Source organism: Lycorma delicatula, chromosome 5 (genome assembly GCF_047948215.1).
Source record: "Lycorma delicatula isolate Av1 chromosome 5, ASM4794821v1, whole genome shotgun sequence".
In the NCBI taxonomy this organism is placed as follows: domain Eukaryota; kingdom Metazoa; phylum Arthropoda; class Insecta; order Hemiptera; family Fulgoridae; genus Lycorma; species Lycorma delicatula.
Genome location: NC_134459.1, coordinates 93890391 through 93905290, shown reverse-complemented (window position 1 = coordinate 93905290; position 14900 = coordinate 93890391). Strand labels below are relative to the sequence as shown.

General features: G+C 33.8%; 1 protein-coding gene across 1 annotated transcript in view; it reads right to left on the bottom strand.

Moving 5' to 3' along the window:
* Window positions 1-14900, bottom strand: part of LOC142324630 (radial spoke head protein 6 homolog A-like) — a 38836-nt gene that overhangs the window by 11006 nt on the left and 12930 nt on the right. Inside the window, exons 6-9 of the mRNA XM_075365478.1 lie at window positions 13531-13800; window positions 10538-10657; window positions 4411-4564; window positions 1104-1261 (exon numbers count right to left, since the gene is read on the bottom strand). Coding sequence (XP_075221593.1) covers window positions 1104-1261; window positions 4411-4564; window positions 10538-10657; window positions 13531-13800 — 702 coding nt within the window. The remainder of the gene's footprint in view (window positions 1-1103; window positions 1262-4410; window positions 4565-10537; window positions 10658-13530; window positions 13801-14900) is intronic.

Genomic DNA, 14900 nt, shown 5'->3' with positions numbered 1-14900 from the left:
GAAAATGAATTAAGTTCAAATTATAATAAAGTAGAAAAAAGTAGCTGTTTCACATCATTTTTTTGTTCACTAAAAAACTGATGTTGTCAATAAAAATTGGTCTCTGATCATAAATCTGTACAGATAACAATGTAAACTGGTAACTTAAGTGCACAAGTCACTCCCAAAGAGACAGAACCGTTATCAAGAATAACAAGTATTCCATGCCCAAACTTTAGGATGTATTGGTATGCCAAGCCTTATGGTATTCTACCCTAAAAGAGAAATCTTCACTTTGTTCATATCAGCAAAAATAATGTTCATTGTACACTGAACATTATTTTTCACAGAAAAAGCATCTCCCGTACCTCTTGTGCCTCAAGTTCATACGTAAGACAGCCATAAGAAAGATGGATAATGTATAGCAACAAATTTAATTAATTATTTTCAGTTGTGAAACAATATGTTAAGCATATGGTTTAAACCAGAATTTTTGTTTCCTATCGCTCTCTGTCCCAGTATTCATAACAATAGTAAAGTGTATAAAGTATCAGAGAAACATGAGGCATCAGTCAAGAGTTGCTTTTCCTGAATAATGATATTTATTACAAAGTTAATTCCTTTGGTGATCAGAATAAAGGTGTTACTTGGTAGAACTGCATTTTGGTAGGAATGGGGTGCTGTTATTTGTAGTATTATTTGGCTCACTGAAGAAGAGCATTACAGGAAACCACTTCACTCGTTATTTTCTCTGTTAAGCCTGATAGTAATCCTTCACATTGGCTATGTCATTTTGAAAGTGATTTGGATTCATTTCAGCTTGTCTATAATCATTATAGTTTGACGTAAAAAAACATCAAGTATTTAGTACATCAGTTCTCAATTAGTTATAGTGAATAATGGTACTCTTCCTGAATTTCAATTAAAATGAATGTACACTGTGGGCAATTTACATAATTACTATGTCTACACAAGACTGTAGCATGAACAATTTCAAAATTACCCCATTCTTGCAATTTTCTGATTGTTTATTATGTATAATAAAGTTCAATGACTTCAGAATAAATTACCTTACACAACTGAAATGAGATTTACAATAAAAATATTATTTATGTTATTCTTACAGCTTCACCCTTAGATGCGTTAGGACTCCACCATTTAGTGCGACCTTGAGTAAGAATATTTTGTGAGTGATGCACCCAAAAGGCCACTGATGGATCCACCAAATCTTTCATTGGAAGTGGTTCAAAATCTGAATTTTCTACATATGTACTTTTAGTTTCTGTAAAAAATAACAGTTTTTTTTTAATATACTTCTTTAACTGAAATGTCCTCAAGTTCATGTATGGCTGTCTTACATATGAACTTGTATGTTAATAACTTTAAAAATTAAGGGTCTATTATCTTAGATGGATGTTAAGTTAATAAGTCTTAAACATGATTAGCCATCAGTGCAACTAAATAACCTCATAATTAAACTTAATTTTAATTTATGTAAGTATGAAAGTTAAATTAATATTTTTAGTTAATAAACTATATAATATAAATGTTAATGTTTGAGCATGCAAATTGTAAGAGATAAAAAGACAAAAGTAGAAAAAGAAGGCAGGTTTCTTTTCATCATGGATGCTGTAAAATCCACGCAAGAGTTTTCAAACTATTGAATTTGTTTAGAATAGAAAATTAAACCTAATTAAACAAGAATACTTAGTATTATGAGACAGTTTAAGGATCTGTGTGAGTAAGAGAAGATGGAGCTATTGCAATCAAAAGTACAATTAAAAATATGAAGCACTTTTGGAATGTGCTTCATGTTTGATGTGTACAGTCTTTTTTGAAAGGTAAAGGTGATTACTCCATTTATACCTTAGGATTTACAGATGAAGGTATTACAAATTTTCTAGGATTAATGCGGAAATGTGAGTTGAAATTTGAAAAAGATTACTTATGGCAGATAGGAACCTTATTCCAACAATGTACATAACTTGTACATGTAAAGGATGATTTACTGAATAGACAAATTTAAAAAATAAGTAGGGAGCTTGATTTTGTATTAAAAAAATGTAAATGAGATAAGTAATGATGCATCTGACATAGACAGGATTCTACATATTTTACTAACAAGCCTCACAAATATTTAAAAATTGCAGTTTTTACATTACACATTAGTCAAGCAGATAGAATTGAATATATTTTTTTACAAAATTTATATTCTTTCTTTAGGATTGGAAGGGTGGTTTTATTATATTAAGAAGCATTGGAAGGGTAAATTATGAATGTAACGAAGCTTTTTACAGGAACTTTATTACACAAATCAGAGAAGGTAAGAATGCTTTTGAATGATTTCAGATTGGTTTTAAAAAATGCTACAACATTTTTAATTTGTATTTTAGAGCAAAATTTAAAAACAGCAAATACTTAAAAAAAAACTTTATAGTTTCTTTGTGAATTTTAAGGGTACACAATAGCTAACATAGACAAATTTGCTCTTTTTTATACATTACGCACACTGGTCCATGTGCAATATATCCTGTAAATTTATAAATATTTTGATATTTATTTTTGTTATATGCAAGTGATTTGTGTAATGAATAGTAAATTGATGCACAGACATGAAATAACTTTGTAATACAAAGCTGTTACTGTATGTTGCTAGTCTCGTCAGATACCAAGAAGGATAGCCTCCTTTTTGATACATAACAGAAAAAAATTATAGAGCTAATAAAGATTCAAAAACTACAGTTAGTCCTTGGTTTCACTAACAGTAGAATTATTAATAAAACTTGGTATTGGTATAATTAAAAATTGGTATCAGTACAATGCTAAGATTAATATTTTTCTTTATACAAGAAAAATTGTGAGTACAACTATCTCACTCATATTATTTGAAAAAACAAATCTTTTTTTTATTGTAATTTAATTAATCTACAAAAGTAAGTCATTATTAGTATTTTATTGTCTTAAAAAGGGAGATGATTTTACAAAAATATTCCAAGTATCCAAGTTTAGCCAAGAGAGTGTCCGGAATATACAGTAGGTCAGAATACATATTAAAAAGTTTTAGCACAAAAAAGTCCTTGCTAAAGAGTTAATTGTATGTGGGAGTGTCAACAAGGAGGTTTAAATATTTCACTTAAACATGGTTTATTTACAATAAATAGACTATTTAAAATATAAATCTTTCAATAGAATTTGCATAGAATAATTTTTTATCTAGCAATCTTATTAATTTATTTTGTATTTTTGAAACTGTGCCTGACTACATGAATAAACTAAACTGTCTGTTTAATTTTAATCTACAAGAAAATATAGTGGGGTAGTGTACATTGGCTTTAAAGACTTGTTTAATTTAGTCTGTTTATTCTAAATTGAATCATTCAGTTCATCAAGGCATTTGCTAGATATTGGAGAAAATTTTGAAAAATAACAACTAAGCTGGTAGCATATGTAATTTGAATCTCATTTTAGCATGAATAGTGCTTCATGCGATTTAATTTATGTTTATCATATATATTTTCTTACATTTAAAATTAATGATATTTATTATGTGAAAACAAAGAAAATGATTAATAATATGTTTCAAGTTCAAGTTGTGTTAACAAATAACATATCTAACTCAGATGAAAAATAAAAAAGTTTGAGTACATACATATTCAATATATACAGTGTATATACAATATATAGATTATATATACATTCAAGTTGCTTGGATGTTAATCTTTATTACTGTTTTTGTTTTATCTATGGATTCTACAATTAGTGCAAAATATAGCTAACTCAATTTTCTGATAACAAATCTCAAAGCAAATTGTACACTTCCTTTGAGAGAACAGAAACTGAATTTTAATTTTTTATATTAAAGAAAAATTTATAATATAAAAATAAATGCTGATTGATGTAAAATACCATAGAAGTAAAATTTTTTAAACAACTGATACAAAGAATGTAACACTTTTCTGTTTGGTATTTTTTTAAATCTTGTTTCAGAAGATGCAACTTTTATTGTTAAGTAAAATAATTGCATTGCTTTTAATTTTAAACAATAAGTGCACTTTTTAGCTTTCAGATGCACTATATCTTCTGAAACATCTATCTTTAGATGTCCTATATCTTCTGTCATTCTGAAGCAAAGGTTATAGTACAATGTTTTATAAAAAGATAAAATATGCTGTACATGATTCAGTTCTACATAATTTCAGGATTTAAAGGGCTAAATCCAAATTCTATATCTAAGTTTTTAAATTTGTAAACAGCAATCAAAGTAGAATCAATCAAAAGTTTAAAATGAGAAGTATTTTTACACATAAAGATTTGTTGCTTGTGGGATATATGAAGAAATATATAATAATGATAGTATTTATTTGTCTTTTGACACTACTTATCAATCTGCCATTAAAATTTTAGATTAAAGTTTGTGTGCAAAAATATTACCTTCTTCCTCTTCACCTACTTCTTCCTCTTCTTCTCCACCTTCTTTGAATGTATAAAATCCAAGTGGTGAAATTTGGGTACCAGCTGTTATTCTAGCAATTTGTGCTCTCAGATAATTCAATTCTGTACCATTAAATGCAGGATAACTTTCTATCTGAAAATAAAAGACTATAAATAGGTCTGTTAGCAAAGTTCTTTAATTTAATTAAACATTTAATAATGTAAAACAACATTTTGTTTGTTTTGATTTATCAGAACCATATTTTTATTTCATAATTATAAACAGATCTAAGGCAATTTTTATGATTTTTTATGCAGAATGTATTTACTCACATAATTCATCCACCTGAATTTTTAAATATTTAAAAAAAATATTCAGTCAAATAAATATCATTTTAATAGAATAAAAAATAATTAAAAATTTTATATTCACCTTACCAGCAAAATAGATGTGTTTTCTTGTGATCTTTTGGTTTATTTCAAACCATCATCAGGAGATGAAAATTATATAATATGTCAAAAATTAAAATAATTACACAGTCATGACTGTTTGAATGTCAAAAGTATAATCACCATGAGTATACTACCGATCTGGCAACGCTGTGTCTACCGGTCTGTGCTAGACCGGTTTTTCATCCCTTCCACATGCTCAGTACGAGTTTCAACTCCGTTCAGCCAACAGATTATTTTGAAAGCGCCATCAGTGAAGTTGTGTTACGAAAATGGAGCGTCGGGGGATTTAGAGCAACGTTATGCAATAAAGTTTTGTGTAAAACTTGGGGAATCCGCAAGTGTGATCTTTGAAAACTTGAAACAGGCCTATGGGGAACATTGCTTATCAAGAGCGTTTGTTTTCCGTTGGCACAAATCCTTTTTGGAAGGCCGAGAATACGTTGAAGATCAAACTCGCTCAGGGAGACCTTCAACTTCAAAATCTGACAAAAACGTTGAGCGTGTGAGGGTTCTTGTGAGATCAGACCTAGTTTAACAATAAGGATGATGAGTGAACAGTTAAATTTAAACACTTTTACCGTACTTTTACCGTACAAATTTTGACAGACGATTTGGACACGCGAAATTGGTGCCGAAAAACCTCACAACGGAACAGAAGGACAATCGAAGAAACGTTTGTGTTGATCTTGAGAGGATTGACAATGACCAAGAATTCTTCAATCGTGTGATCACAGGTGATGAATCCTGGATATCTGAGTGCGATCCTGAAACAAAGCGGCAAAGCGAAGAGTGGCACACTCCGTCACCTCCTCGACGGAAAAAAATGTCGAATGAGCAAATCAAAGATCAAAACCATGCTGATTTGCTTTTTTTGATAGAATGGGTATCGTGCATAAAGAATTTGTTCCTCCAGGACAAACTGTCAACCAAGTGTTTTACAAAGGTGTCCTTGAAAGGCTCAGGAAAAGAGTGATTCGCGTGAGAACAGACATTTCAGACAAGTGGATGCTTCATCATGAGAATGCCCCGTGTCACACGGCCATTTCCATCGGGGAATTTTTGACCCCAAAATGTATTCCTACGGTTCTCAACCCCCTACCCTATTCATCTGATTTGATTCCTTGTGACTTTTTCCTTTTCCCGAAATTGAAACATGTCTTAAAAGGACGTCATTTTGGAACTCTCGAGAACATTCAAAAGACTGTGACCGACAAGTTAAAAGCCCTACTAGTTGAAGCCTTTCAGCGCTGCTACCATGAGTGGGAACAACGACTCCGTCGGCGTATAGCTGCCCAAGGCAATTACTATGAAGGGGATGATATTGTTGTTTGAAAAAAATAAAAACTTTGGTAAGTAAAACGTCAGTGTCATTACTTTTCTCACACACCTCGTATGTGAGTGTGCATTGACATGCAAAACTGACACTACTGCTAATTTTTTTCAGATGCAGTTAGTTTTCAAACTTTTGGTCGCAAAACATTCCGAATGAAGTTTCAATAATAATTAGAGTGACACTAACACCATTTGGCACTTTGGACCTCGCAATAATCCTCTTTATTCTAAGTGAAAATCATAATTTGCATCATTTATGACATGCATACTTAGGAGTTGGAGAACATTGACTCTTCCAAACACTATGAGGAAGTTCAGTTTCAAAATCATGTATCCTTACTTCATAATAGCAGTTATTTGATTCAAAAACTGCTCATCTTCTCTTTCATAATGTAAACAGTTCTTGTGTTATTTCGAGATGCATTACACTTTTTGCTGTCCATTCAGTTGGTTTAGTACCTATTGCACTGTGACCTTTTTTTGTGCACATGTTTTGTTTAATGCGATGAATTTTAGTTGTTGTTTCCCACATTCTGGTTTCATATTCAATTCCTCTCTCTATCATACTATGGTCTACATTGATCACCTAGGCAACAATAGCAATGGTTGTTTTGTCTATAGAATGCTATACTATAGACACTTTGACACAGTCAAGACACACAGTTGACACTAGTGACACAGTCTCTTTGGGTGACTGTGTAATGACACAGTTACCCAAATTGTGGCTCATCTGCTGTATTCCTTCTGCCTACTTAAAATTTTTATGCCATTGCGGTGTGATGGTGTCATCTCCAGTATCATCACCATACACTTCCCCTAACAACTGATAAAATATTGGCACAGTATTGTCTCTTAAAGTTTCAATTTTAATGTATGTGTATTGTTCAAATTCTGTAATATGATCTGAGTTAATTTCTGTTTGGTCTTCGAACTGCATGACATTGTTATCCTTAATAAACCTTGACCAACTTATATGGTTTGCTTTCACACTCTGCCAGTTGCTAAAAGTTGTCCTGTGTCTTCATTTTTGACTGCATGTGGACAGGCATTACTTTTGATATAACCCTATGCTATACATTATGTAATTGCCATTGTTCTAATTGAATCTCATGTTTTCAATGGTAACCTCATGAGGTAATTTTACTTAAATCCTCTTCATCATGAATCTTCAATTAGAACTCTGGAAACCACCTTTTTAGTTGTCACATCAGAGGAATATTAATAATACAGCAATGTACACACATTTATAGTAAATAAATCGAGCCGACTGCTGATTAGGAGAGCTTAATGCGGATAATACTCAACAACATGAAACGTGCCAGAGCAAACAATTTACTCATACTCGTCCACAATACCAGACTTCCAAGTAGCTGGATTATAAGAACCTCCACGACTCCCAGTCTTTTCGGCCCAATCGCTCGCTTCTCGGTCTCTTTCCCCGTGCTGCAAAACTTGTATTTACTGCTACGTGTAGCGATATATTGCTTCAACAAGTACAGCGTGCTTACGTTCACGTCGTCGGGGCTGACAACGATCAGTGGCTGTCAGTCAACCTGCGTTGCTTTGGGGTTTAGGCAACACAGCTGGGTAGTGTGTTGCAGAAGTGCCACTGTCGGCTAAATAAGGACGTTTCCTTTGTTTGAATCGTATCCCCATTTTCATAGGTTCGTGAGGCCATTAAATTTTTCTGATCCTCTGGCAGGTTCCGGAAACGATTTCGCTCCGACCTCGCCGGTGGTCTATATTAGGAGTTTTTAAGCTTTGACTTTTTCAAACGAGGTTGCGTGAGAACAGGCGGCCTTGCTCGGTATAACTAAGCCGAACACTCACCTGTCTTGTGGTTCGTGTTAGGTTTCATTCAAACTGCAGCTGTAGTGCCTGGCCGTGCAATTGTATTCTTTTAATAAGCTGCGATGCAGCAATCTGGGGGAGATTGCCTCGAGGACTTGGTTGGTTTAGCCAAGGACTTGGTTACCGGTGACCCCTTCTTGCCGAGAAGTTCACTAGGCAGGTCTCCGCCGAGCCACGGTGCTCTGTTAAGGAGGTCACGGAGGTCTCCAAAAGAGGGGAGGCCCTACTCTGTTGTGCACCAGCGGATTGCACGAAAAATCCGGCAAAAACCTCTGCGTCGAGCTGTGCGGGAAAGACTTCGGTCGGAACCGTGCAGGGAGAGTAAGACAGTGGAGGGCGAACCAAGGCTGAGAGGCAGCTCCTTGCGAAGTCGAGGATGGTGGTGTACAGCGGTGCGGTGATCGGCTCTGACCTAGGACTCCGGGGCGAATCTTACTTGAAGGGGTCTAGCTCGGGATCCTAAGGAATAGGGCGGATCAAGGGTATGCGGTCCGCATGGGTCAAAATATTCTCAAAAAAGGAGTCAAAGATTTCAGTCGAGTTTAGACAGCTGGTAGACTCGTACCTTTCAGAATGTTCCTTGATGGTTTCTGAACTGGCGTTGAAGAACGAAAACCTCCTGGGCGCAATCCCTTGATTCAATCGTTTCTCGACGGTCGGGCAAGGTGGATCAGGTGGTGGAAGGATTTAAGGACTTGAAACTGGAAAAAGAGATGGTCCTTGGCGAGATCCATACTTCTCTGAAACGGACGCAGGAGAAGGTAAAAATCCTGTCTCCTTCGCTGCGGTAACAGCCGCGCCGGGGCCTATGGGGGTTAGTCCCCCACCACCAGTCCAGGCGCCGGCTATCAAAATTAAGCAGGCCATCATCAAGGTTGTCCCTGTGACGCCTGGTTCGGGGGCTTCGTCTGCCATGACGGAGCTGACCCTGAAGTAGGTCCTGGACCTGGAAGGAAAGGTTCCAGATTTCCCGGGCTATAAAAACAAGGGAGCACGGAGTCGTCTTAGAGGTTGTTAATGAACAGCAGACGAAGCGGCTGCTGGAGGCCGACGTACTTAGAAAGAATGGGCTGAAGGCTCAGTAGCTGGCCGAACGGAGGCCGCAAATATTGGTCTACGATTTGCCAAGGGCAACGAGGGTAGAGGAGCCCGAAATCCTCAGGTCTATACACAACCAAAATCCTGTGTTGGATATGGCTGTCGAGGACTTCCTCAAGGGAACCAGGGCGGCTCGGCAGTTGGGGCAGAAAGAGGCCCCGAAGAGCCACTGGATAATTGAGACTTTGCCAACGATCCAGCAGGTCTTGGTGGCCGGTGGTCGGCTGTTCCTTGGATGGACCTCTTGCAGGGTTGTCGATCATATAGAAGTTCCCCGGTGCTTCAAATGTCAATGCTTTGGGCACATCTTAATCCGCTGTGGAGCACAGACGGATATGTGTGGTTATTGCGCCCTTTCTGGACACAGTGCAATTAACTGCCCTAATAAGACCACGCCTGCAAAGTGTGCTCCCTGTGCCTTGGTGAAAGGCTTTGATGCCGGACACTGGGTCGGGGACAAACAATGGAGATTACATGACATAGCCCAGGCAAAGATCGTAAACAATACGGCGTATGGTGACGCCTGAATTGGGGGAAGTTTTCGAGAATCGGCGGATCTACCGGCGCGCCCGTACTGAGTACTTTCATGCCATCATGAAAGCCAAACTCAAGTTTTGGCAAGACTCCATGCGTGAGTTTCAGCGCAATCCTTGGCAGCTTGCGAAGTCATGTTAACGGGCAAAGCTATTGCACGTTCTGTCCCGTGTTCGATGCGGGTTTGGTGGTTGTGACTACACTTTAACATCTGTGGCGACTTACCAGGCATTCCTGAATACTCTGCTTCCAGATGCTCCGGAGGGTGAAGCAGAAGTCGGCATTAGGGCGGGTGAGACACCATTCCCTGGCGTACGGACTATGGAACCCATAGATATAGACCGAGTGGTTTCTCAATTTCTCAAATGGCACTGACAAAGGCACCAGGGATTGACCAACTTGACCGGGTTATTTTCTATCATCTGCTGTCTGCCATAAGAGAGCTGCTTGGCAGACTGTCCTCGGGGTGCCTAAACTGGGGTTGCTTTCCGACTTGTTGGAATGTGGCTTTGGTGCGGAAATTAAAAAAAAATTGTAACTGTAATATGTAACCTTTCTTCAAGTGTATTTGTGTATTGCATACACTTTTACTCTCATGAAAAATATGTGGTAAATATGATTTTAAAGCAATTTCTGTTAATGTTAAATCATCATAGCAAATGTTATAATCATTTCATAACAGTCAGATTTTGGTACAGTGAAGTTCATGTAAGAATGAGGTACTGACTTTTAAATAATTATAATTTACATTTTAATATGATATAAGGTCATGAAACTGCCTGATAATGATTGTTAAATGCCCGATAATGACTACAAAAATATTTTCTTCACATTACTGAAAAACAATTTAAAAATTTACCTTCTTATTTAAATTTCCTGTAAAGAACTTCTTTATTTTCCTAGCGGTAACAATATTTTCAGGTGTTACATTTGGTAATAATAACCATTCGTCACCAGGTTCATTACATACGTAATATACCTATAAAATGTTAATTTATTAAATTCAACATAATGTAAATTTTACAGGTTAATTTATACATAAAATAAAATTACATAATTGTATAAAGTTTTTGTCACATTTTTTTTTATCCAGATAAAGATAATCTACAATTTGAAAAGGTTTGTGTAACACATCACCTGGAACAGAATTCTGAAAATTTCAAAGATGATAAAATGCCAATAGGAAGCCATGATCAATAAAGCAGTTCCTGTTGATAAAATAAAATAAATTTAGATGTTACTTTCCCTTTTTTTGTTGGGTTTCATTAGACTAATGACCACAGCAATGAAACAATGATTTATACTGTATAAGAAAATCTTCTAAATGATATATTATAATAATGAATATTATATAAGGAATATTCTAAAATAATAAAAATGAGATTGAGGGTCTTGTTGGGGTGATTAGCAGAACCTCAATTGAAATTCAAAAGTTTCATGTGTAATACAGTCAATATTCAACCCATTTTCAATTATTTAATATAAAATGTATGGTCAATTTCTTCTGCTTATTTTTATTAACAAATTTTTAATTACTTCTGTTAGGAATTCCAGGTGATTCAGTTTTAGTTATCTGTTTGCATTATTTTTCAATTTTAGGTAATTATTAAACATTAATCCCTTACTGAGTAGAAGCAATCTCATACCCTAATATGTTTTCTTGGCAGAAGAGGTATATTAATTTGATTTAAACTCTTTTTTGGCTGTGGCATCTAATGCACTTAAGGTACAACAAGTATTGGAGTTGTTCTCTCTGAGAGTAATAATTTTTACTGAATAGTCATTACTTATGGCAAGGTAAGTATCAAAGTAAGTATCCTAAACAAAGTCTATCCTAACTTTGTTTAGGATAGACTTTAGGTCTATCCTAAACAAAGTCACAATATCTTCTACATTTTGGTGAATCTGACGTACTAACAAGCTATTTTCAACATACTGAAGAATACAATTGTAACTATTTCTATTCCTCATTTTCCTAGTATGTCTAACATAAGATATTATTTTTAAGAATGGGGCTCTGGTTTGAGGAATATCTGAATCCTTTTTCACCATATCATATGCATTTATTTTATTACATATTAAGATTTCTATGATACTTCAAATAGATAACATTTTTAACTTTTACAAATATTTTTCATGTGTAATTGTTATGGAACACTGTAACGTGTACTTGAATTCCTGTTCCCAGTTTTAATTCCTACTGTGGAGTTGAATTCCCACCTTTAATTGATACCCATAATTTTTAAATTTCAAAATATTTTTTTTAAATTTTGGCTTGTAAAAAACGGTGACAGTGTAAAAATTACTAAAGGTAAAATATAAGTAAAAAATTATAAAAGGATAATACATTTTTTGAAACTCAGATCTGTGATTTTTCTCTTAGTCCTTCCACAATTTGGATGATTTTTTACAAATGATTTTGCAGTAATATGTAATTTTCCAAAAACAGCTATTGCAGAACAGAATGGATATTTCTGAAAAGTAGAAACACTTGGAAGTGTTAATTTTCTTTTGCTGAATATGGAACTATATGCAGGAATTAAAATAATTGCAAACGGACAGAGCGAGTAGCAAAGATTTTACAAGTAAAATTTAGTTAATTATGATAATTAAATTTTGTATTGGGTTTCATTACGTTTATTTATATTTTTAAACTCCAACTGATGTTATAAATGTAATTGAACTTTAACATATTGGCTGGCGCAGGTTACATGAACCCTGCATTATGATGAGGGGTCCTATTCCTCCCTTGTCATTTCTGTGCAGCAGGTATATATTTTTCTTCCTGAATTATTTTTTTAATATCATACTGGGTAATTTTAAAGATTAAAATCTGATGTTAAGTGATTAAAATTGGGTGACCACATCATTTGAATATAAGAATCACAAATAATACTATCAATGATTGACTCACAGCTTAGAAGGGACCAAAGCTTACAAGATAGGGCACTTGATACTGGACACTGGGGACTTGTAATTGCATGAAAACTACATACATTAAAAGTCATTCTGCAGCCAATGAGTTAAATATGTAATTGTTAGTGTAATAGATACCTATAATAATGGTCTAAATGAATTTAGTCTAAATGACTAATGTATATAAAGAACAGTATATATGGTTAAAATGACTGTGAAACAATCACTTTTTCAGTAGGAAAGAAGTTTTGGTCATGACTACTACAATTGTGCTAAGCGCTGCAAACTGTCTTAATAGATATTAAGAGTAAGCAATCTTGCAGAGGAACAAATACAAATAACCTTATATGCAGAAAAAGTTTCATACAATATTATAAAACTCATAATCCTAATCCTGCGGTACTGAAAGTACACTCATCCCTAGATCTGTAGATGCAAAATCATAATTTGTTTAAATTAATTTTAAATTCATAATTTTTTCAATTCCCCATGTTATTGATATCTTGATTTAATAGGTTAATCATAATAAATACTGTTTATTGACTTTTTCTTATCTTTTGTATTAACTACTACAATTGTACTACTTTTTTGTACTTCAAATTATTAGTTTACATAATTAATTTATTACTTGCAACAAACAATAGAATTTTTGAAATGCCTAATTACCATTCTACAAACCTCTAATATGCAAACAAAAACTTAATGGCTACTGATTCTATTGTCTTGGAAAAGGGGGAACAATGAACTCAGAGAAGAAATAGGAGCTTCTTGGATAGATTTTGCAAAAATCTACATCACATTTACTACTCTACCAGTATTTCATCCACAATATATTTTTGGATTTGCATTTTCAGTGATTATATTATAAATACATTTTGAAAATGGTCAGATAGATATACAAAAAGAGTTATAAAGAAATGTTCATTTGAAATTCACCTTTTTATTAGCACCTTCTCCATGTTTTTCTGTAGGAATTTTGATTTCTACCTTTTCTAATGGTTTTGGCTCTGGTGGCATGATGTATTGATCTCTAATTGAAACTGGTGATGGTTCATTTTTTCCAGTATATTCTTCTTGCACTGATTCTGCTTTTTCATCTTCCTTTGCAACTTCTGTTTCTCTTAATGATTCCTGAAACTCTTCTTCCTGTCCAGCTAATTTCTCTTCCTCTTCTGCTGCTTTTCTTTCTGCCTCAGCTGCATCCTGCTAGACAATGAACACCACTTTTTTCACAAGAAACTAAAAAAAGTTCAGTTAAGCCTTCGTTATGATGAAATAACAAAAATTAGATGCCAAAACAATTATCTGATACAAAGTAAGTCTATTAGAGTAATTTTCTAATTAAAAATTACCAAACTTCTGTGGATAATAGAAGACTGTTATCATTACACACTTAAATATATTTATGTACGTTTTAAAATGAATACAAAAATATAATTAAGTGAAATGTAACATTTCAAAAACATAAAATAATATTACTTCATAGTAATAAAGTATTCATGTATAAAATATCTAAAAATGTTGATAAAAGCAAAAATTATTATTGATATTAATATTTAATGTATTTGTTAAAATTGTATTTGTTTGTTACTTTTAGATACAAACAACTTATTTTTCGTTGAAATTTTTTGTATGTTAGATGTTTTAGCATCTTACATACTTGCAAAATCGTCATGGTTCAATGCAGCCTGATTACAAGTCTCCACAGAAATGGCAAATCTTTCTGAAAATAACAAGTACCGCATGACATGTCAGCTAAGAAATATGAAGAGTAAAGTGGCCTTCTTCACCAAACTAGTTCACTGGTGGTCTTCACCAAACCTAAAATACTATTGTACAATACTATACTAAGTATAGTATTGTACTGTACTAAGTCTAAAGATATTAGGAAGAGTTTTACACTATTCACCATAAGCATTTGGCTAAACAGTAAGTGTAATTACTCTCAGAGAAGGTAACACTTATTAATGCCTTCTCTGGTACTTTAAATACTTTACATATGTCATAGTTCTAAGAATATTGGGAAAGTATAAAATAACAGATTAATGTATCCCTCCTACTAAGAAACACTGCATTACAAAATGAGTTCTACTAATGAGGGTCCATTGTAATTATGATAATGTTTTGTTAATTATATTGTTCCATTCGGTTTTATTTTAAACACTCAAGAATTTAATAGCATTAAGATGAAAAACGTTTTTAATAAGTATAATAAATAAAGAAATTTAAGAAAAAGTTATTGTGCAATTAAGTTATATTACTTTTACACATACTTCCTACCCACATTCAGACACTTTTGCTACATT